The following is a 22,806-nucleotide window of genomic DNA, read 5'->3' as shown; positions in this document are numbered from 1 at the left end:
AAATGTGTCTCAGTGAAACGTATAGCAGAGTCCGTATAGGTCAGTTTCTGTCAGATGCTTTTCCAATTCACTGCGGGCTAAAAGAAGGAGATGCATTATCACCTTCACTTTTTAACTTCATTCTAGAATATGCCATTAGGAAAGTCCAGGAAAACAGAGAGAACTTAAATTGAACAAGTTACATCAGCTGCTTGTCTATGCTGATGACGTGAATATGGTAAGAGAAAACCCACAAATGATTAGGGGAAACATGAGCATTTTACTTGAAGCAAGTAAAGAGATAGGTTTGGAAGTAAATCCCGAAGGAACAAAGTTATGCTCCATTTACTTGAAGACAGTGCTTCACTCGATCGTGACTTTCTTCTGTCACGCTTAAAAGTGTTGCAGGTGCTGGTGATCCTTTGTTTCAAGTCATCTATAGATGTAGGCTCTGTCTGAAAAACATGCTGTTTCACAAATCCCATAGAAAGAAATCAAGGAGTGTGAGATCTGGTGATCGTGGAGACCATGACTGAGGTCCACTTCGTCCAATCCAGTGCACACCGATCATCTCTTTTAGTTTCTGGCGAACTTTTACAGCATAATGTGCCGTGGCTCCACCTTGTTGAAACCACATTCTTATCTGTTTCTTTAGTGACGTATCATACAGTAACACAGTACAGTGCTGTCCACCAATTTCCCATATGTGTGTTGGTTTACTTTTCCATAAAAAAAATATGACCCTACAATCATATTACCTAGTATTCCGCATCACACAACTTTTGGAGCACCAGGGTTGTTAGCTTCACGCATTCATCTTGGGTTTTCTTTCTACCATTATCGTAAATTTTGTGTACGAGCGGGCCCATCCATAAAGAATAAGCATTCGTCACTAAACAGAACATGCTGAATGAAAGGTCGATTAGTACGCAAACGCTGTATGATCCAGTTTCATTATGTTCGCCTATTGAGTAGATCCTCTTCTTGCATTGTGTACAATTCTGTAAATTATAGGGATGAAAACGTGCAGATTTCAATATTCTGCGATTGATTCTCTATTGATACCACTTTCTCGACCCACCCTACAGAGGAGTACGTACTAGCTCCACTTGCTGTTCAGGAGCCAACATGATCTCTTCAACTTTCAATGAATAAAGTATAGTATCACAACACTGAAAACAATAAACAATAATGTTATCTTCTTTAACTCGTACTGAACTCAAAATAATAACTCAATAGCTTCAAGACTGCCTCCTTCGTTTGTTGGTCAGCATGCTGGATTCAAGATCTGGAGGTCCCGGGTTGATTTCCGGGCTCGGCTCTCGGTGAATTTTTCTTGAAGAAGAAAAATTCTCGGGTGTCTAGAGTCTGGAAATTTGCATGAATGTGAATGTGATTGTGAGTGTGCCGGGTTAATATTATTATCAAAAACATAAAATACATCAGAACTGTCGCTGGGCAGTAACCTGAACAAACGTTTCAGCGTCACATTGTTGACGAGAAACTCCATCTGCCAGCACAACCATGAAGCATTAATAGATGCTATAGAGTTACCAACAAAGAAAAAAAAATAGCTTCGAACAATAAACGAAACAAAACACAAACTAACTGTAGCATTGTTGTTACCGTATCACGGCTTGCTTCAATTTATATATTGTATTCATTTTACATATTCCATAGAAACTAATTCAGGAAAACTGATCAGGAGACAAAAGGTGGAGAATTTTATCTGTACAAAAGAGGAATGTGTACTGCCAACTTAACAATACAAAAGAAAAAGGTCTCTCAGATTACGGACATCTTGGAGGGTACACGTCATTATCACAATCTAGTATATACAGTCACGAAGCTCAATACGTAGTAAATATGCATCCATAGATAATTGCTAACCTCTAGGATCGCTACTATCGCCTCATTACAGACAATGCGAAATAGTACCTGCACAGTCTATTGTTCCTAGTACCCTCATAAACTCGAGCTTCGTGACTGTATATACTGGACTGTGTCATTATGTTACTTTGTACATTAATTATTTCAGTTTTACCATTAGTAATGTTTCCCATTTGTCAACTGTTTTCTGTGTTACGTAGTATTTCGTATAATATAACCAGAGATGAAAAAATTCCTTCGTAAACAAGATATCATCATAACCATGACCGAGTTAGGATAATATGACGTCAGAGTAGAATGGATTAAAATGTTAGTATCTGAAACGCCGTTGTAATTCTATGAAAATGTTATTTGTTCAGCAGAGAAAGAGCGCGAAGGAGCATTTTCACCTACACATTCTGCATTTTTTGAATAAATGTAAAATGATGCTATCTGCAAATGTTCTATTTTCTAAAGCTTAAAATCCTCATTTCAGAAACTTTATTAAAAATGCACACTGTTAACTTAAGAAGCTACTTCAGTACAGTCACATACTTTGAAATATCATTTTTCATAAGTAGGAAAATTATACCAGCAATGGTTATACAGGAACATCATTTTATTTTTACTTCAATTTTTATTGTACCTGAGTTTTTGAATGTACTTCACTCCCACCACTTCTACTAATGAAGTCCAACCGTCCTCCACACATCCAAGACCGCATATACAGTCATAGTAGCCTTACGGTCATAGTAAACAGTACGTTCCAAAAATATGTTCGCGTTTTCCAGTGACGAAAGAGCTTTCAATATTGCATAATTTTCCATTTGCCTACGTCGCATCCCGGTTTCCTCCACCTGCTTCTATTCGCCTCTCTGTAAATGCTATTGGCTGGGCTGTCTTAGTTCTTTTCTGAGAACATTAATTTCTGTTAGGAATTGGACGCCTACGTAATATTACACCCATATAATTGTTTTAAATAACTTAAATAAAAGGGCCTCGTTAAGTAATGAAGTGTCACGTGATTTTCTTCCTTTATACGACGCTGCGGCATAACCACTTGGACGGACAGTAGATAGCATGTCTGAGTAATTTTATCTTTTGGGATCGGGCAGAAGTGAAGATTGAATTTACAGTATGTAAGGTCTCTTTTATAGAATAGGTACAGAATTATTTCAACATGAGTTACTGATACGAAGTATGAACCTGGTAATTGGAATTACGTACAATAGTCTATAGTGCGATAATATGCACATTGGAACTGAAGCCTGTATCGAAATGAACGGCCGCCATTTTCAAAAATGTGCTTAAATATCCATATTATGATTATTTTCCAATTTAACTTCATTCTCTATAGTGTACGCTCATGTGTTGTAGACAGTATAATATACACTGCATAATGAATACGTCCGCATGGAAAGCTCAGTTCGTGAGTAAAAACACTCATTGTTAATACTGTACTGTATTCTGATTAAACAAAAACCTAATGAAAATGATCAAACTCAAAATCGCGATATTTCCTAGTTTACGTAAATCGATGAACTACTTTTCTTCCCTCCTATACCTAGTAAAGTGATTTGTTTGTATTTTACGCCAGTATCATCGAACTCCATTCTTGGAAGGGGATAGCAAACGGTGTTTCCGTTCTTAATCGTTGATCCAAAGGTATAGCCAGGTTAATATTAAAAATGTTAGTAAAAATAAAATGTCCCTGTATTTAAAATGGAACATTTGCTATCTTGGACGCGAAGTTGTATGCACGTCAACCATACGGTGTAACTGACTGTGCGCTCTGCTTAGCACTCACAAGGGATGTAGAGCACGATGGATTTGGCTGAAAGTATTGATGTAGACTAACTCAAAGTTCTCTCGTTTCGGAATTGGATATTTGTGAAAATACAGGAATTTTAACAATCTGGATTGCATGTCGTTCTTGCTCATAACCCACTTGCAGGGAGCACTAGAGGCGAGGAAACTACTTTCTTCCATCCCTGTTAGAAATCTAGAAATGGAATATGTTCACATTTTTAATTGATTAACTAGTGGACTTACTCGTGTTAATTATGTAAGTTTGTGCAGCTTACAGCTGTTTCAGTGCTTCACGCACCATCCTCAGAGCCTACAAGATCTCGGCGTCATCCTCTGCCGTTATATGGGTGTGTTTGATTGTTGAAAGGTGTTGAAGAGTTGAGTCAAATAGTGTGTGTGTACTGAAATTGATCTGTGTGTTGAGAATTTGATCGGGGTGTGTTTTAGTGCGTTTGTATATTTCGTAGGTATTGTTCTAGTGTGTTGAGTTTTTGGTTCTTGGGTTGTATGTGCAGGATTTCCAAGTCCGTATTTATGTTATTGTTTGTATGGTTCGCATTGGTTATGTGATCGGCGTATGTAGATATATTGTGTCCTCTGGTTATTGCTTTAATGTGTTCTTTGTAGCGTGTTTGGAATGACCTGCCTGTCTGTCCTATGTAGAACTTATCGCAACTATTACATGTGAGTTTGTATACACCTGTGTGGTCGTATTTATTTGTTTGTGTTTTTTGTGTGTTGAGATGTCTTTGTAGTGTGTTTTCTGTTCTGTATGTTATGTTGTATTTCTGCTTTCTGAATGAAGATGCGATCTTATGTGTGCTTTTGTTTTCATATGTTAGTGTGACGTATTTCTTGTGTTTGTGTTGTGTTTTGCGTGTTTTTGTGTTTGTTAAGTTTTTGTTTTTTGTCTTCCTTATGATGTTGTCTATTATGTTTGGATTGTATCCGTTTTCTTGTGCTATGTATTTGATTGTGTTCACTTCTTCATTGTAGTGTTGTTGGCTCATGGGTATGTTGAGTAATCTGTGTACCATTGTCCTGAATGCAGCATGTTTGTGTTGTATGGGGTGGTTAGATGTGTTGTGTGTGGTGGTGGCGGTTGGTTTTCTCTTTTGGTGTGTTTGTTGTCGATCAATTTCAGTACACACACTATTTGACTCCACTCTTCAACACATTTCAACAATCAAACACACCCACATAACAGGCAGAGAAGTTCGAGATGACGCCGTGATCTAGTAGGCTCTGAGGATGGTGCGTGAAGCACTGAAACAACTGTAAGCCGCACAAATCTTACATAATTAACACGAGTAAGTCCGCTAGTTAATCAATTAATTATATTCAAGTGTTAAAAGTAGTGTAGGCAAGATTAAAAATGGATTCACGTTTTTACTTTAAGACGAAATGGATAATATTTAGGGTAAACTCACCTGTAATGTTCACACATGATAATATGGGTCCACTAAGAAATGTTCAGGATACAGCATTTTTTCACAATACAGACATCTTATAACGTCTGCTTCATCAATCTCATTGACGAAAAACACTACTTCCCCACACACGCAACAGTGTTTGAAATACATTTTTGAAGGAGTTTATTTCTCTCCTCGTATTGTATCCAAATTTTTGCCAAGCATATATTAACATGTCTTATAGAAGAGGAGAGCAGAACTGATGGTAAACAATTGAATGTAACTTTAATATAAAAACTCTTTCGTGAAGGTTAGTACCCGAATATTCCATAAAACATTTATACCTGAAACAGTCCTCCAGTCGTCGAACAACTAGCTTGTACTGTCGGAAGAAATAGACGTCCAAAGGCGTGGTTTTTGGAGGGATAATTTCAATGTGAAGTGACTTACTGAAGAGCATTTTGTAGACTACTTCATCATTAGAAAATATGTCTCCAAAAAATTAAATAAACTCCTTCAAAAATGTACTTCAAACACTGTTGCATATGAGAAATAGTGTCTGTTGTGTCGATGAGTGTCAAGAAGTAGCCATTATAAGACACCTGTATTGTGAAAAGCTGCTGTGTCCTGAATATAATTTTCTTGATGAACCCACTTTATCATGTGTGAACATAACAGTTGAGTTTACCCTAAATGTTATCCATTTCGCCTTAAATGCAAATGTGAACATATTTCACTTCTACATTTCTAACAGGAACGGAATAAAGTAGTTTCCTCGCTCTCGAATAGATTATGAGCAAGTTGCGTGCAAGAACGACATACAGTCCAGATTTTTAAAATTGCTGTATTTTCTCAAATATGCAATTCCGAAACGAGAGACCTTCACCATCGTTTTCAGGAACCTTAAATCAGTCTACATTAACACTTTCAGTCAAAACCATCGTGCTCTGATGAAAACCCTCGCTTGTCAGAGCTAAAGAGACGCAGGTTTCAGATATGAAGACTAAGTATTAGTTAGATTAAACATAAAACTTGCAGACTGTGCGAATATCTAAACTGAAATGTAGCCAATGTAAGTAACTTGCTTAATACGAGACTCTGGAAATATATTAGAAGCTTAATACGAGATTTTAAAAATACAGGGTGGAAGTGAAAAAACCTTGGAGAGTGAAAGGGACAGTAGGGTACACGTAAATCAATAGACAACCTATATAACGTTTTTTGATTAAATGCACGGTTAATTAGAAAATTAAGTTTGAAGTTTCAGCAGTCCTGCGACATCGCCGCTAACACACTGTTCTCGTGATACAGATGTAAGAGGTCAACGAACTCTGTGTATCTCGCTAGATGAGCTGTTCTCTGACGCTGTATTGCAACCAACTCGCACCGTGCAGTAGCTTGAAATTAGAGGTCTTTAAAATTAAATATAAACGGAAACCGTCCACACTATTGAAATACGCCAGAGGGATAAATTATTCTTTATTAGTTTGCCTATCGATATGGACAAAAATCACGCAATAGTTACCGAATAAGAGGCTGTTAAACATTTGAGAGAAAAAAAAACTATTTTATGGAAAAAATACAAATATGATATCTGAAAATCTTCAAGGCTATTTCACTTTCACCCTATTTATTAGAAGTTTAACACGAGACTTGAAAATAGGCCTACGGGGTTTAATACGAAATTTTGAGAAACATATTAGAGTTTCACTACGAGACTTTGAAAACATATTAGAGATTTAATATGAGACCCTGGAAGTACTATATTACAGGTTCAATACGAGACTCTGGAAGTAGGCCAACTTATATTAGAGATTTAATACGAGATTTTGAAAACACATTAGAGGTTTTATACGAGATTGTGGAAGTACTACAGTACAGGTTCAATACAAGACTCTGGAAGTAGGCCTACTTATATTAGAGATTTAATACGAGATTTTGAAAACATATTAGAGGTTTTATACGAGATTGTGGAAGTACTACAGTACAGGTTCAATACGAGACTCTGTAAGTAGGCCTACTTATATTAGAGATTTAATACGAGATTTTGAAAACATATTAGAGGTTTTATACGAGATTGTGGAAGTACTACAGTACAGGTTCAATACGAGACTCTGTAAGTAGACCTACTTATATTAGAGATTTAATACGAGATTTTGAAAACACATTAGAGGTTTTATACGAGATTGTGGAAGTACTACAGTACAGGTTCAATACGAGACTCTGTAAGTAGGCCTACTTATATTAGAGATTTAATACGAGATTTTGAAAACACATTAGAGGTTTTATACGAGATTGTGGAAGTACTACAGTACAGGTTCAATACAAGACTCTGGAAGTAGGCCTACTTATATTAGAGATTTAATACGAGATTTTGAAAACATATTAGAGGTTTTATACGAGATTGTGGAAGTACTACAGTACAGGTTAATACAAGACTCTGGAAGTAGGCCTACTTATATTAGAGATTTAATACGAGATTTTGAAAACACATTAGAGGTTTTATACGAGATTGTGGAAGTACTACAGTACAGGTTCAATACGAGACTCTGTAAGTAGGCCTACTTATATTAGAGATTTAATACGAGATTTTGAAAACATATTAGAGGTTTTATACGAGATTGTGGAAGTACTACAGTACAGGTTCAATACGAGACTCTGTAAGTAGGCCTACTTATATTAGAGATTTAATACGAGATTTTGAAAACATATTAGAGGTTTTATACGAGATTGTGGAAGTACTACATTACAGGTTCAATACCAGACTCTGGAAGTAGGCCTACTTATATTAGAGATTTAATACGACATTTTGAAAACATATTAGAGGTTTTATACGAGATTGTGGAAGTACTACATTACAGGTTCAATACGAGACTCTGTAAGTAGGCCTACTTATATTAGAGATTTAATACGAGATTTTGAAAACACATTAGAGGTTTTATAAGAGATTGTGGAAGTACTACATTACAGGTTCAATACCAGACTCTGGAAGTAGGCCTACTTATATTAGAGATTTAATACGAGATTTTGAAAACATATTAGAGGTTTTATACGAGATTGTGGAAGTACTACATTACAGGTTCAATACGAGACTCTGTAAGTAGGCCTACTTATATTAGAGATTTAATACGACATTTTGAAAACACATTAGAGGTTTTATACGAGATTGTGGAAGTACTACATTACAGGTTCAATACGAGACTCTGTAAGTAGGCCTACTTATATTAGAGATTTAATACGAGATTTTGAAAACACATTAGAGGTTTTATACGAGATTGTGGAAGTACTACATTACAGGTTCAATACCAGACTCTGGAAGTAGGCCTACTTATATTAGAGATTTAATACGAGATTTTGAAAACATATTAGAGGTTTTATACGAGATTGTGGAAGTACTACATTACAGGTTCAATACCAGACTCTGGAAGTAGGCCTACTTATATTAGAGATTTAATACGACATTTTGAAAACATATTAGAGGTTTTATACGAGATTGTGGAAGTACTACATTACAGGTTCAATACGAGACTCTGTAAGTAGGCCTACTTATATTAGAGATTTAATACGACATTTTGAAAACACATTAGAGGTTTTATACGAGATTGTGGAAGTACTACATTACAGGTTCAATACGAGACTCTGTAAGTAGGCCTACTTATATTAGAGATTTAATACGAGATTTTGAAAACATATTAGAGGTTTTATACGAGATTGTGGAAGTACTACATTACAGGTTCAATACGAGACTCTGTAAGTAGACCTACTTATATTAGAGATTTAATACGACATTTTGAAAACACATTAGAGGATTAATACGAGACTGAAGGTGTATTAGAAATTTAGTATTAAACTCTCAGAAAATTAATTTATTTTCATTGATTCGGCCAAATGTGGATCGCTTGTCTCTTTTTTTCTTTTGGTATCAGGGTTGATGAAAATGTGCATTTCTGCTAAAATCTCCCTCTATTTATACTTTGCGTAATGAAAAAAAGGATACGGAAGTATAAGAACACTGAATGTTAAATATACCTATATGTGCACATAATACAATATATTTCTGTGTCAGTTCTATTTTCTTTATATATTTTTTTGTAAAGGAAAGTCCCGAGTAAACGATATAGGCTGCAAACAATTCCCTTTCAGCAACGTTTATTACGAGACGAGAGGACATAATTTCTATCGATACGGTGTTGGACGAATACCTTCAATGGTAATGGTTATTGATTTCCGATGTTATTGAAGACCGCAATTAACAAACTTCCCAAGTCCATTGTAGCAAAGTTTTCAGGACTGCTTACAACCTATATAGGCTTGACATATAAGAGTATCGAAATAAATATTTCTTCTTCTTCTTCTTCTATGACGCGTCGGCCCGTTTTCGGGTCATGGCCTCCCCAGTTGCAACCCACCAAACTTGTCCATCTTGTGCTGCGACTCTCCAATTCCGAATTTTGATGATTTGTAGTGCATCCTGACATACACCATCTTCCCATCTGTTACGTGGTCTTCGCACCGGCCTTCCTCCTCCGAAATCTCCTGAAAATACCTTTTTTGGGACTCGATGTTCTTCCATCCTAATTAGATGACCTGCCCATTTGAGTCTCTTAATCCGAATAACATGCAACAAGGGTAGCTCTCCATACAAGGAGTATAGTTCGTTATTATATCTAATTCTCCATTCCCCTTGCACGCATACAGGTCCGTAGATTCTCCTCAGGATTTTCCTTTCGAAAGAATCGATCTTTTCCACGGCTTTCTTTGAAAGGTCCACGTTTCACTTCCATACATCACTATACTCCGAATGAGTGTTTTATATAGCATTACCTTTAATCTCTGGTTTATATCCCTGTTTCTGAAGATGGGAAGTACTGAGAAATATGCTTTATTGGCAGTCTGTATTTTTGCTTGTATTTCTACCATTTCCTCATTTTTGTTATTTAGATGTATGCCAAGATATTTAAATTCCTTCACTAGAAATAAATATTTATATGATTAGAAAACACATGATGGTAGCCTATGCAAATCACAACATTTGTGAGGTAAAAAGTCAAATTCGGTAAATATTGGGTTTGAGATGTTTGTCAATTCAAGTCTTCATTTATATTATTGAATTGTGAACACAAAAGATATACTGTTAGATATAACGTTCCTTAATAATAATAATAATAATAATAATAATAATAATAATAATAATAATAATGATTTATTTTAACTGGCAGAGTTAAGGCCGTAAGGCCTTCTCTTCCACTCAACCAGCAAAAAGTGTATATACATATGCATGAACTTACAAAGAATTTAACGATTTGATTTAGATGAGAGTTACATGTATACAAGAGTTATTTACGAATTAAACAACAAAATACTATGAGCTATTAATTAAACACTGAAATAAACTGTGTAGCAGAATTAAACTAAAATACATAGAATGTTAATATATTTCAAATAATATTAGATAATAGAAAGAGATTATTATGAGACAATTTTGAAAATACAGCACAATCAGGATGATGTCTAAAGAAAAAAGTAACAATGTAGTCAGTGATATTTTAAATCAGTATGATTGGAGTGAAATGCTAATAAGGTTATCTTTTAAGCTGTTCTTAAAGGTGCTTGTTGTCTTGCAGCCCCTAATACTTTGTGACAAGGAATTCCATTGACGCGGGGTGGATATTGTAAAATATGATGAATAACAAGATGTTCTATGAAGAGGTATACTTAGCGTGTCACAGATAAGTGATCTGGTATTTACGTCGTGGTTAGAGTATAGATAAGAGAAACGAGAAGGAAGGTAATTTGGTGTTGAAGTGTGCAGAATTCGAAAGAGTAAAGACAAAGTGTGTAAAGTTCTACGTTCTTTAAGTCGGAGCTACGAGAGACTTGCGAAGGACGGTGATATGTGATCATATCGTCGGATGCAAATCAAGATTTCAGGTATAACTCCCTGTAAAGTTGATTTGATTTTCTCTCGAAATTATTCATATCGTCGGATGTTGCACACGTATCTGACGCACATATTCTGAGCTCGCTGTAACTTGACTGACAGTTCAGAACTTAGGTCACTTAACAAAACGTCACAATAATCGAAGTGCGGCATTACTAGGGTTTGTACTAGGGTAAGTTTTAGTTGCTGGGGCAAGAAGTTTCTCAAGCGACTCAAACAGTGAATGGAGGAACAGATTTTTTTTATCGTTTCTTTAACTTGAAAATTCCAACTTAGATTATTATAAAAAAAAGAAGGCAAGATTTTTTACGACAGATGAATAAGGGATTAGCGTGTTGTTAAGTGTAACAACTGAAAGATTACTGTTATTAAGGGAGTTAACTAAACGCTTATGTCCAATAATTATGGCTTGAATCTTACTTGGATTAAGTGCGAGTCCGAAATTGGCCGCCCAAGTGGAGACAGTGGCTAGGTCACAATTTAACTTGTCAATCGATTCATTGATCGTATTAGATTCATTGATCATATTAATCACATTAACAATCTAATATGTAGTCTACTAGTCGTTAAAACTTAACTGAAGAATATTGCTGGAGAACCTTTTAAGTGTAGTGTAAATATTCGTATTTTAAATATGTATTGTATTGATTAAGGCTGGTTGATTGGAAGAGAAGGCCTTATGGCCTTAACTCTGCCAGCGAAAATAAAACATTATTATTATTATTATTATTATTATTATTATTATTATTATTATTATTATAAATACATTAACAACGGTATGAATCACGTGTGTACAAAGCAGTAAGTTAAATCTCACATTTTTTAAATGTTTACTGTTAACGCAGACCTGCGCACTGTGGTGCCGCCAAGGGTCAGCTGGAGACGCTGCGCATCCTGGGCTCTCACGGGGCAAACCTGTGGGTGCGCAACGTCAGGGGAGACTACCCGCTGCACGAGGCCGTGGCGTCGGGCCGTAAGGACCTGGTGCGCTGGCTGCTGACGCAGCGTCCCGACGCCGTCAACTCCCCCAACAACGACGGCCGCTGTCCACTGCACATCGCTGCCATCAACAACAACGTCGAAATGTGCAAGGTGCTCACGAGCAGTCGGTCTCAACCCACGTGATTATTTGAAAACCATCCTCTATTCATACCTGTGCTGATATTAATGTTCATTGCATGCTATAGCAGTGAATCTGGCTGGGGAACGTAACACTCTGAAACAAAATTCTTAGGAATATTTATGAATAATAATTGGTCCTAACATATATAATTAACTGCTCTGAAACCGAAAATCGCATTTTTGACACTTTTGTTTGTATGTCTGTCTGTCTGTCTGAATGTTTGTTACCTTTTCACGCGATAATGGCTGAACCGATTTATATGAAAATTGGAATATAAATTAAGTTCGTTGTAACTTAGAATTTAGGCTATATGGCATTCAAAATATTTTATTTAAAAGGAGGTATTATAAGGGGGTTTGAATTAAATAAATCGAAATATCTCCCTTATTATTAATTTTCATGAAAAATATTTCATAACAAAAGTTTCTTTAAAAATAATTTCCGATAAGTTTTATTCTATGCAAAATTTTGATAGGACTGATATTTAATGAGATAAATGAGTTTCAAAATTACAATAACAACGCCATCTAAGGCAGTGTAATGAAATAAAAAACAAATGACTTCGTTTATAAGGGGCCTTGGACAACAACAATCGAAAGCTATGAAACATAGCCTACAGAGAATGTTTCTGTGTTTGTATGAAGTAATATCGGAAGCTAAATTAACCAATTTGTATAATTAATTATTAATTCACCATTGGAAAGTGTAGTTTCTCTAGATGGACATAATGCTATAATGTTATTACAGTGACTTCTGAGTGAATCGAGAACAGGTAAGATTAAAATAGCTTCTTATGCACAACTTGATAGGCTATTCTGTACATTCGTTTCCTGTATTTCCTAAAATAATTTTTATAACCAAATGAGTGGTCTCTGGATCAAATGATCGCATTTTGCTTTTTTTAATACTATTTAAATTAAGTAACATATTAAACGATTTATCCTTCTATCAAACACGAATGTTCCCTGGATCAAATGTCCTATTTTAATTATGTAATTACTTTATATTTATTTCTAACGGGTGCAGCGGAGCGCATGGGTACGGCTAGTAATTAATATTAGAGGAGAAAAATTCGCTCCGACGCCGGGTATCGAACCCGGGTCCTTGGTTCTACGTACCAAACGCTCTCATCATTGAGCTTGAGCTACGCCGAAGTCCAATCCACGTAGATTCTAATAGCAACAGTGCATATTACTGTACAGATTACTGTGCATATTACTGTGGAATCCTGGCCACCAAGTCACTCAACTGTGTGCGCTCCTTGTACAATGGCAGTTGACTTAACACGTTGAATGCCACTTGACGCGTATACACGTCACACGGTCCTCGCGCCATATGCCAGTGACGCGTATGCACGTCATAGTTGTTTTCTTGCTTTCCCGTGCATTATTCCTTCAGTATTTTGGTTATTCTGTATTGTTATGTAGTATTACTTACTGGAAGGGTACTGCTACTTATTATCATTCTTGGTTATTACCTTCCACTCATTTAAGTAGAAGAATCATGGATGATAAATTAGATGATAATTCTCAGACCCTTCCAGGTCCTTCAAATGCAAAAATCGTGCAAGGGCGTCAGTTGAAGCTATGACGAAATTGCACGTCTATTGAATTCTTCAATGTCTGATTCGGACAGTGACATGATTTCAATCCAAATTAAAGCCAAAGTGAAAGTGAAAATGAAAGTGGGAGTGATAGTGATAGTGAAACTGATTTTGATACATCTAATAATTCAAGTACTACTCCAGTTCATAATGTGGTTATTTGGAACTCTTTTTTGGTCAGATGGGCCACCTAATTTGAAGAATATACACTTTAGTGGTGTTCCTGGGCTAAAAGTCGAACTTGCTGATGATGACCCAGTGAATTTTTTAAATTTATTTGCGTGTGACGAGTTCTACGAAAAGACACAAATACGGAATAAAATTGTACATGCTCACAGAAGACAATGGTATGGTATTACGAATTTTATTTAGTATACACAGGACTAATTGATAATCTGGGTGGCAAAGGACATGCCTCGAATGTTGCACTAAAACCGATGGACAACAAGCTGAATGTGGGTCATGCTCTATACAGGGACAATTTTTACAATGTTATCACCTAAGTGTACAGCCTCTCCAAGCTGACACGTACTGTACAGGAACATTACGCTCCAATCACAAGAACAACCCAGTCGGCTCCTGGGGATAGATTTTGCAACAATACACTCTGCAGCGAACAATATAAAATGTCAACATACATGGCCAACTTGGAGTCAGGCTACAAAGGGAAAAACAGTAGACTTCGGCGTAGCTCAATGGTGAGAGCTCTTGGTACGTAGAATCAAGGACCCGGCGCCGGAGTGAATTTTTATCCTCTAATATTAATTGTTACCTTAACGTATTATATATTCTGTAGGACCAAAAAATAATAATCTTTACGTAGATGACTGTAATAGTTGCTCACAACTGAGACGGCCGGTATTAGCGTGCGTGAACGCATGCGGCCAATTTCCTAAACTAATGTGCGCTAATTTGATATCAATTATTTCTGATTTCCATTGTTGACGAAACAATAAATAAATGTTTGTAATTATAGTCGCGACGCTGTTATTTCCGGCGTGACTCCGCCTCTTTGCTTACGTCTTAGAAGTGAAGGCTCTATAAAGTCTAGGTAGGTAGAGATGGGTAAAAAATAACACAACAGTTATTTTGGAACTGTTCCGGTCTCGGAACTGTTGCAAAAATGAACAGTAGGTCGGAACCTCCTGTTCCGAAATAACAGTGTTCCGACTCCGAGCTGCTCACTTGATAACTGTTGCGGGCTCGCAGTACCGCGTGGCACAAGGTATGTTCCGACTCCCTCGGAACTGTTGCAAAAATGAACAGTAGGTCGGAACCTCCTGTTCCGAAATAACAGTGTTCCGACTCCGAGCTGCTCACTTGCCCAGCTGTTGCGGGCTCGCAGTACCGCGTTGTACAAGGTCTGTTCCGACTCCGAGATAACAGTCGGAACGTCGGAGCTTGTTCCGATGAACTAACGACAGCTGCAGTTACACTGTACTTGAAACTCTCACGTGGTTGGAGGGGGGCGCATGGAAATTGAAATCCTTGCGGTGGCGCGAACTTTAATATCAACATTTGTAAGACTTGCCAATCATCTGTAATGCGTTTGATTTATTATCATAGGAGCTACGACATGATAATGTTTAACGGTGTGGCAAATAGATTCCTCGTATGGTAGCTCGGCAACGTAAGATCAAAAATGGCGCACGATACTACCTACCTATAGTGATGGGCGAAGTTGTTCTTTTCCCGGAACAGTTCCGACGGTTCCGGTTCCGAAAAAATACTATGTTCCAAATAACAGTTCCGAAATAACAGTCACCAGTGGTGATGAGTCGGAGTCGTTGAGTCGTTCAAACGAACGGTACAGTACCCTCCCTCTTCACCATAGACAAATAACACCATGCAGCTCACACTCATAGGCATGACATAGTACACATTCTTATCTATAGATGGCACTGCAATGCACATTCGAATCGATTTTGGAAAATTGCTGTGCATGCGGACAGAACTCAAAAGCTTAATGTTAGTAATTACACAGCTGTTGACTACAAGGACAGAATACAACACTTTGTTTTCGTACATAAAGTTATAAAGACATGGTAGCCAACTAAAAAAAATAACATAACATTTAAAACATATGGTATGTAATTTCTGTTCTCTCTATTACATAATAAAAAAAACAAATCATTAATTTTTATTTTTACTTTTCTTAATGCACAGTTATAATAATAATAATAATAATAATAATAATAATAATAATAATAATAATAATAAATATTACAATTTCATAAATAAAAAAGATATATATTGGCAGTACTGAAACCTGGAAACCCCGCTGTGGGTTAGTAAAATGTTGGAATCGCATCTTTACCAAAGTGTAATTTAAACTTCGCATTAAACATCGCTCTCGAAATCAGTACTTATATGGGTAGTTTCAAACAAATAATGCTACAACATTTTTGTCGTTCTTTGATAACAGAGAAGATAGCACAAAAACTTGTGCTTGTCAGACTTAACCTCAACAAACGACATACAGACATTGTAACTAAACCACTCATTACCATTTACGACTTTAACCTTTGTATAGAATCAGCTGATCAATGAATTAATAATAGTATGCGTACTTTATGACTTTGTAGAATGTTTATAAAACAGAATTAGTCAACTAATGGTGAAATAAACCATAAAGCGGGAATGAATATTACAGATTATTAAATACTTACTATAACATTACAGATGATTGGCCAGTCTTACAAATGTTGATATTAAAGTTCGCGCCACCGCAAGGATTTCAATTTCCATGCGCCCCCCTCCAACCACGTAAGAGTTTCAAATACCAACTTCATCCAACGAAGTTCCAAGTACAACATAAAGAACAACGAGAACAGTGTAACTGCAGCTGTCATTGGTTCATCGGAACAAGCTCCGACGTTCCGACTGTTATCTCGGAGTCGGAACATACCTTGTGCAACGCGGTACTGCGAGCCCGCAACAGCTGGGCAAGTGAGCAGCTCGGAGTCGGAACACTGTTATTTCGGAACAGAAGGTTCCGACCTACTGTTCATTTTTGCAACAGTTCCGAGACCGGAACAGTTCCAAAATAACTGTTATGTTATTTTTTACCCATCTCTAATACTAATCCCCATTTCAGTTTGGTTGATAGGCTTTCCCCTCTACCCACACTCTTGACCATCCGTGAAGGGGAAGATGCTACTGGCTATCTTATTAACGTTCGACTAATTGACTTTGAACTTAGTGAAAATTCTTATTATTGAAAATGTTTACCGGTAATGTATATTTCGAAAATCTATACTAAGCGTTTGTATTTGATTTTATTGCTGTTTATATCAACTGGCACATTAAAAAGCTACTGACAGCTAAGATAAATGTTTTCCCCACCGCTGGTTGCTACTCTACAGCATACACAATGGGACAATCTGCACTGTGTCGCTCCCCCTGACTTCATAATACAAACTAACATTCCTTAATTTAATTAATTATTAGTTGAAAATATTGTAAGAACGACACTAAAATATACTGAAACATGTAATTTAATTTAATTAATTATTAGTTGAAAATATTGTAAGAACGACACTAAAATATCCTGAAACATGTAATTGTCAGACATCTGTGTCACTGTAGTTTATATCCACTTCTGTACTTCATTTAATATTTTATTTTCTGGCGTGTACAACTTGGGGGGTGCAGGTATAAGAGGTAACAGCTACCGGTCTGTTACTGACGGACTCAGGGCAAGTAGAAGGGGAAAGAAATGCCTTCGCATTCTCTCAACTTGCATGAAATGTCGTTTAATAATAAATCTGTAACAGAAATTTTTCTGGTAATTTTCGCTTTTCCAAAAATAATTGGTGTTAACATGTATAATTAATCATCCTGAAACCGAAAATCGCTTTTTTGACATTTTTGTTTGTATGTCTGTCTGTCTCGATGTTTGTTACCTTTTCACGCGATAATGGCTGAACGAATTTCGATGAAAATTGGAATATAAATTAAGTTCGTTGTAACTTAGATTTTAGGCTATATGACATTCAAAATACTTTATTTAAAAGGGGGGTTATAAGGGGTCCTGAATTAAATAAATCGAAATATCTCGCTTATTATTATTTTTTTTTTGTGAAAAATGTTATATAACAAAAGTTTCTTTAAAAATGATTTCCGATAAGTTTTATTCCAAGCGAAATTTTGATAGGACTGATATTTAAGGATGTACAAGACTTTTAAAATAACAATACAATACATTTTCACCGCCGCCTCAGATTATAGCGCTGGTGTTCCGTAACTCCTATGTGCAAAATGTAAAATTTTTCAGTAGGAAGAAAAAACAGATTTATTCATTCTATGCCAATGGTACATAGGAGATCGTGAATTCTTACATTTTCGAAAGAAAGAAATATAATTACATACAGGAGATTGTATTATTTGTTGTATAACTATTTAATTTATTTAATAGAGCAAAAATCTGAAAATCGATATGTCACATAGGAGTTATTGCAGGAACGACGTCGATGGCTATAATGAAATAAAAAGAAATGACTCCGTCTATTTAAGGCGGCCTTGACGTTTATCAATATTAATATACGGAGAATATTTGTGTTTGTATGATGTAATCTGAGAAGCTAATTTGGATGATTCCTTCACTATTTGAAATTTGTAGTTTCCCTAGATGGGTGTAATACTTCATATGAGGACTGAGGTAAGATGAAAATAGATCTTTACGCACAGAAAACTTTATATTCTGTCGAAATATTGTATAACTTGATTATTGCAACTTTATTTCGTCCACATAAAATACTCTAATTTTATACACTTAAATTTCTTTTTGTTCACAGAACATAATAGTTAAGAGTTTTGTCGTAAAGATGAATATTTTTACTGGATCATACAGCCCATACATAATAAACAAGCACTTTACCATAGAGCTCACTGGAGCTGAGTTATTTTAAATGGTGCCACGAAATGGTGTTCCTTCGCTCATAATTTACCCATATTCGTTTCCTGTGTTTCTTAAAATAATATTTATGTAGGATACCTAATTTTTTTATTTGCATGAATAATGATATACAACCGAGCGAGTTGGCTCAAGCGGTAGCATTTGAGACACGCATTCGGGAGGTCCCGGGTTCAAACCCCGTGGCCGATCAATCTGACTGGGGTTTTTCATGATTTCCCTCAGTCATAAAGGCAAGTGCCGGATTGGAAAGATACATGCCATGATTCATCACTGCCTCAATTACCAATACCAAAAACATTAATCAAAGTCTATAATCAGTTACATGAACACAAGCCATCTACAACACACAATAGAAACAGGAACTCAACAAGAGTAAACGCGGCCTGCTGATAGACCCACACATTAACAAGGTACGAGTAATTAAATGTTGTTTGTACGTATTATTTCCAAAATAAATTTATATAAAAAAATATCAAATGTGCGTAGAAAACGAAATATGATTTTCTGAAATTATTTTAGGTCGAGAACGTGCAAATCTATTAAGTAATCTTGATAAACGCTAGAATATTCAAGAAAATAAACGTAGACAACGTGATGGAATATTGGCTAGTTACGCAATTTCTCGCCTGTGATTTAAATCAATGCAATGATGGAGAAAATAATAGTAAATAGGTTTATGATTAAAGCTACCGAATTAATTTGCCAAATTGAATAAAAGTTTTCGAGTCTCTCACGTTAACCAAGCGCTTCCCTAATAATTCGCCACTGACCGCCTTAGCGATTACGATAAGGTGACGCAGGTCACAGCAGTTTATACAGGGTGCGTCAGAAAGAACGGATGGATTTCACATGGCAAGAAAATTGTAAAGATTCATCAAATCAAAAATTTATTGTTATCAACATATTCACCAATACATGCAGTTTATTTATGGAAAACAACATTATCCATATGATGTCCTTGGCTTTCAATACAGGCATCGAGGCGTTTTCTGATGTTCGCCATCACTTTCACAGTCATAGCTGGTGCAATTGCCACGATTTCTTCACGAATCGCTGTCTTCAGTTCGTCCAGTGTATGTGATCGATGTTTAAAAACTTACGCCTTCAAATGGTCCTAAAGAAAGAAGTCGCAGGGCGCGAGATCTTACCGTAGCCTCGGACAATCTCAGTGCAATAGAATTTCGTCCAGGTGATTTCTTCTTTAATGTTGAACCTGTGATACGAAATGAAGCCACCCACCGCAAAATTGTATTCCGAGTTGGAATCCTAGCGTGACATCCGATGTCGAAATGAGTCCTGAGTGGCGATCACAGACTCTTCATTTTTCAAAAATGTCTCTACGATGAAAGCACGTTGTACACCAGACCAACACCATATTCTCAACTGAAACTGCATTCTATGGCTGACCCAACAGTCATGGTCCCCCTCACTATATCTCTCTCCTCGTTGCGTATCGATAGTTTGAAATCCATCCGTTCTTTCTGACGCACCCTTTATTTCCCATCCTACTCTGCAGTCTCCTCTCCTAGTAAACAAACTATTTCAAATCGAGTGCCTCACGTAACCGAAAATTGTGCCCATGTATAATTTAAGATAATAGACAAAATGTGACAATAGAGAATTTTTAAAAGTTGTTAGTTGCGTTTTGAAATAAAATTTAAGGTAAACAGAGAAATAAAGTGTGCATATTGAACCTTAGTTTCTAATAAAATACGTACGATATGTGTTTACCGATCCGACTTATCATTCACATTTTGTTTTAAAACAGATAGTAAAGCGTACAAAAAAATGGATTTTTCATGTTTTTTTTTCGTATAGTACCTTCTTTTATTGTGGATATTTCAGAAGGTACATCTAAATCTTAGCTCAAGGTATTACTTTAGACAGCGTCAGAATGAAATGTCTGCACAAGTTCCTGCTTATGTTCCTAAAATAAAACGGAGCAGTATTTTTGTTTGTAATCATTAGGGAGCGGATTTTTATGTGCTGAAATATTTAAATATATTTATTTTTATGTGCTAAAAAGTAGGAAAATATTTGCTAAAAATAAAATATATATATATATTTTTTAAATCTGACAAAAATACCTTACTTAGCTTGCAAAAAAAAAATGTTACTAGGTACTCACTAATCACACTTGAGTATCAGTTGCTAGTAGTTGTCCGAGAATTGCAGTGAACAACAAAGGTCATCTCCAAATTCTCCATCACAAATGCATGCCCATTATCTCTGAACGATGACTTATACTGTGAAAACGACCTTTCCACATCACAGGACGTCAGACGTGCATATTTAAAGAGAGGAATGTCACAAACACCTACACCGTCAATTTCACATACAGGCACACCCTCCAATACTTGAGCAACTTTACACATTTTTTTATATCCACTATTTTTCCGTGAATGTACACGTGAAGCAGTGGCAATGTGCTTGTTTCCAGACAAATGTTGGGTTACCTGAGAGCTCTGATCTGCACTTACTGATTTACCACTTGGTTGGCAAAATAACACTTTTCCGTCGGTAGTAAAAATGTTTTAAAATTCATCTACATATTGCTGTAGACGCGATCTTAAACTCGATTTGATTTTGGGCATCTTAAGAGGCTAATATACACACGTCTTAACGTAAAAAAATGTTTCTAGCTACTGACTGACAATGTCGGTGAAAAACTTCCTATAGCGACGCCACCACATCTACATTATGCAGCTTATGCTTATGTTCCGATAACGGGGAATCACAACAAGATGTATTTCCTCACTTCATAGGCATGAACGAGAGGCGAGAGATTTGTTTAAATTAAATAATGTTTATACCCGAGCTCTTATCGATGTGTTCCACAAACAAAGCGTGGAATGAAATCATCTTCAGCAACAATAAACATTCCTAATTATGTCTTGCAAGATCTCTCCTTCTTGTCCATGTTAATTTATTCTCATTTAATAACATTGATATGCTACCTAGCAGTTCTCAGAACTTGAGGCGATACTATTACAAAAATGGATCACGGATACACCACATAGCCCATAGAAACACGAAGCAACCAAGAATTCTTAAAAAGAAAACGTATTTCTGAGTGATATAATTGATATAGTTTTAAAATATTTAAAAGTTCTTGTAAAAAAATTATTTAAGTAAAAAAACGCCAAGATTTATGTGTTTATAATAGATTTCCTGAAAATATGTATTTACATAATTTTTTGTGAAGATATGTGTTTTTATGTGAAATAAAATTCGGGTTTTAAACTTGAAACTTGAAATTCGGAATTTTTAACTTTGTTAATTGTGTTTTAACACACGCAAGAAAAATATTTAATTACATAGGAATCCGCTCCTTAGTAATCATCTAACAGATTCTTATTCGGAGCATATGATGTTATTCGTAATAATGTATGGGTCGTTTCACATTGTTGCAGATTCTTCTGGACAATCAGGCGCTATTGAATCCAGTAATGCGCACAAGCAAGGGCCAGTTGATGACTCCCATCGACGCAGCGTTGCACCGCGGCAACAGGGGCTGTGCCAAGTACTTGCAGCTACATGGAGGCGTGCCGGCCAGCAAGTTGACGGACAAGGCAGCCAGGCTACGTGGAGGCACGCAGAGGTACAACGAAGTACAGTATTCTTATAACAGTACACCTGTTTTTTTCATTATCCAATTTAATAAACCCTATTTCACCCTGAGGTATATTAGGGTTATAGTTAGCATCAAAATACATATTTTATAACCAATAAACAATAGTAAAGTGATAACACAAAATAGTGGTCACAGTTACAATTCACATGAATTATGTAGAAGCATGCACATTAGTGAAAGAATGGCCCCTGTTAAAGATTAATGAGATGTTTGAGGAATAATCAATGGAAAAGGTATACAAGAATGTCTAGGCCCGGTTGCAAAATCGCAAATCAAATCAGTCCCTGATCGCCAATCAGTTGATGTCTGATTTATTTGATTGTTAATTGCGTTGCATAAACGTGAATCTCCAATCAACTTATTCCGATTTACTAATTGCTGATTTGAGAAAGAAATGCATTTGACAACAGCGCTATTTAGCAACCACAGCCAATTTGACGCTCTTAAAAGTCGCGAAACGAATGCATCAAGTGGGCAGTGACTAGGAAAACAAGTGAATGTTTTGCTGTTTTGTTTTG

The 22,806-nt window shown here is 36.2% G+C and overlaps 1 protein-coding gene across 3 annotated transcripts in view; it reads left to right on the top strand.

The window, feature by feature from the left end:
• LOC138715467 (uncharacterized) overlaps positions 1–22,806 on the top strand; it is a 534,187-nt gene that overhangs the window by 433,863 nt on the left and 77,518 nt on the right. For all 3 annotated transcript variants that reach the window (XM_069848402.1, XM_069848401.1, XM_069848400.1), the window contains exons 7-8: positions 11,856–12,102; positions 22,068–22,255. In XM_069848402.1, the coding sequence (XP_069704503.1) occupies positions 11,856–12,102; positions 22,068–22,255 (435 nt within the window). The remainder of the gene's footprint in view (positions 1–11,855; positions 12,103–22,067; positions 22,256–22,806) is intronic.

This window comes from Periplaneta americana, chromosome 15 (genome assembly GCF_040183065.1).
Source record: "Periplaneta americana isolate PAMFEO1 chromosome 15, P.americana_PAMFEO1_priV1, whole genome shotgun sequence".
NCBI lineage: Eukaryota > Metazoa > Arthropoda > Insecta > Blattodea > Blattidae > Periplaneta > Periplaneta americana.
Note: the sequence above shows the minus strand (reverse complement) of the source record. Positions and strands in the feature narration are given on the sequence as shown.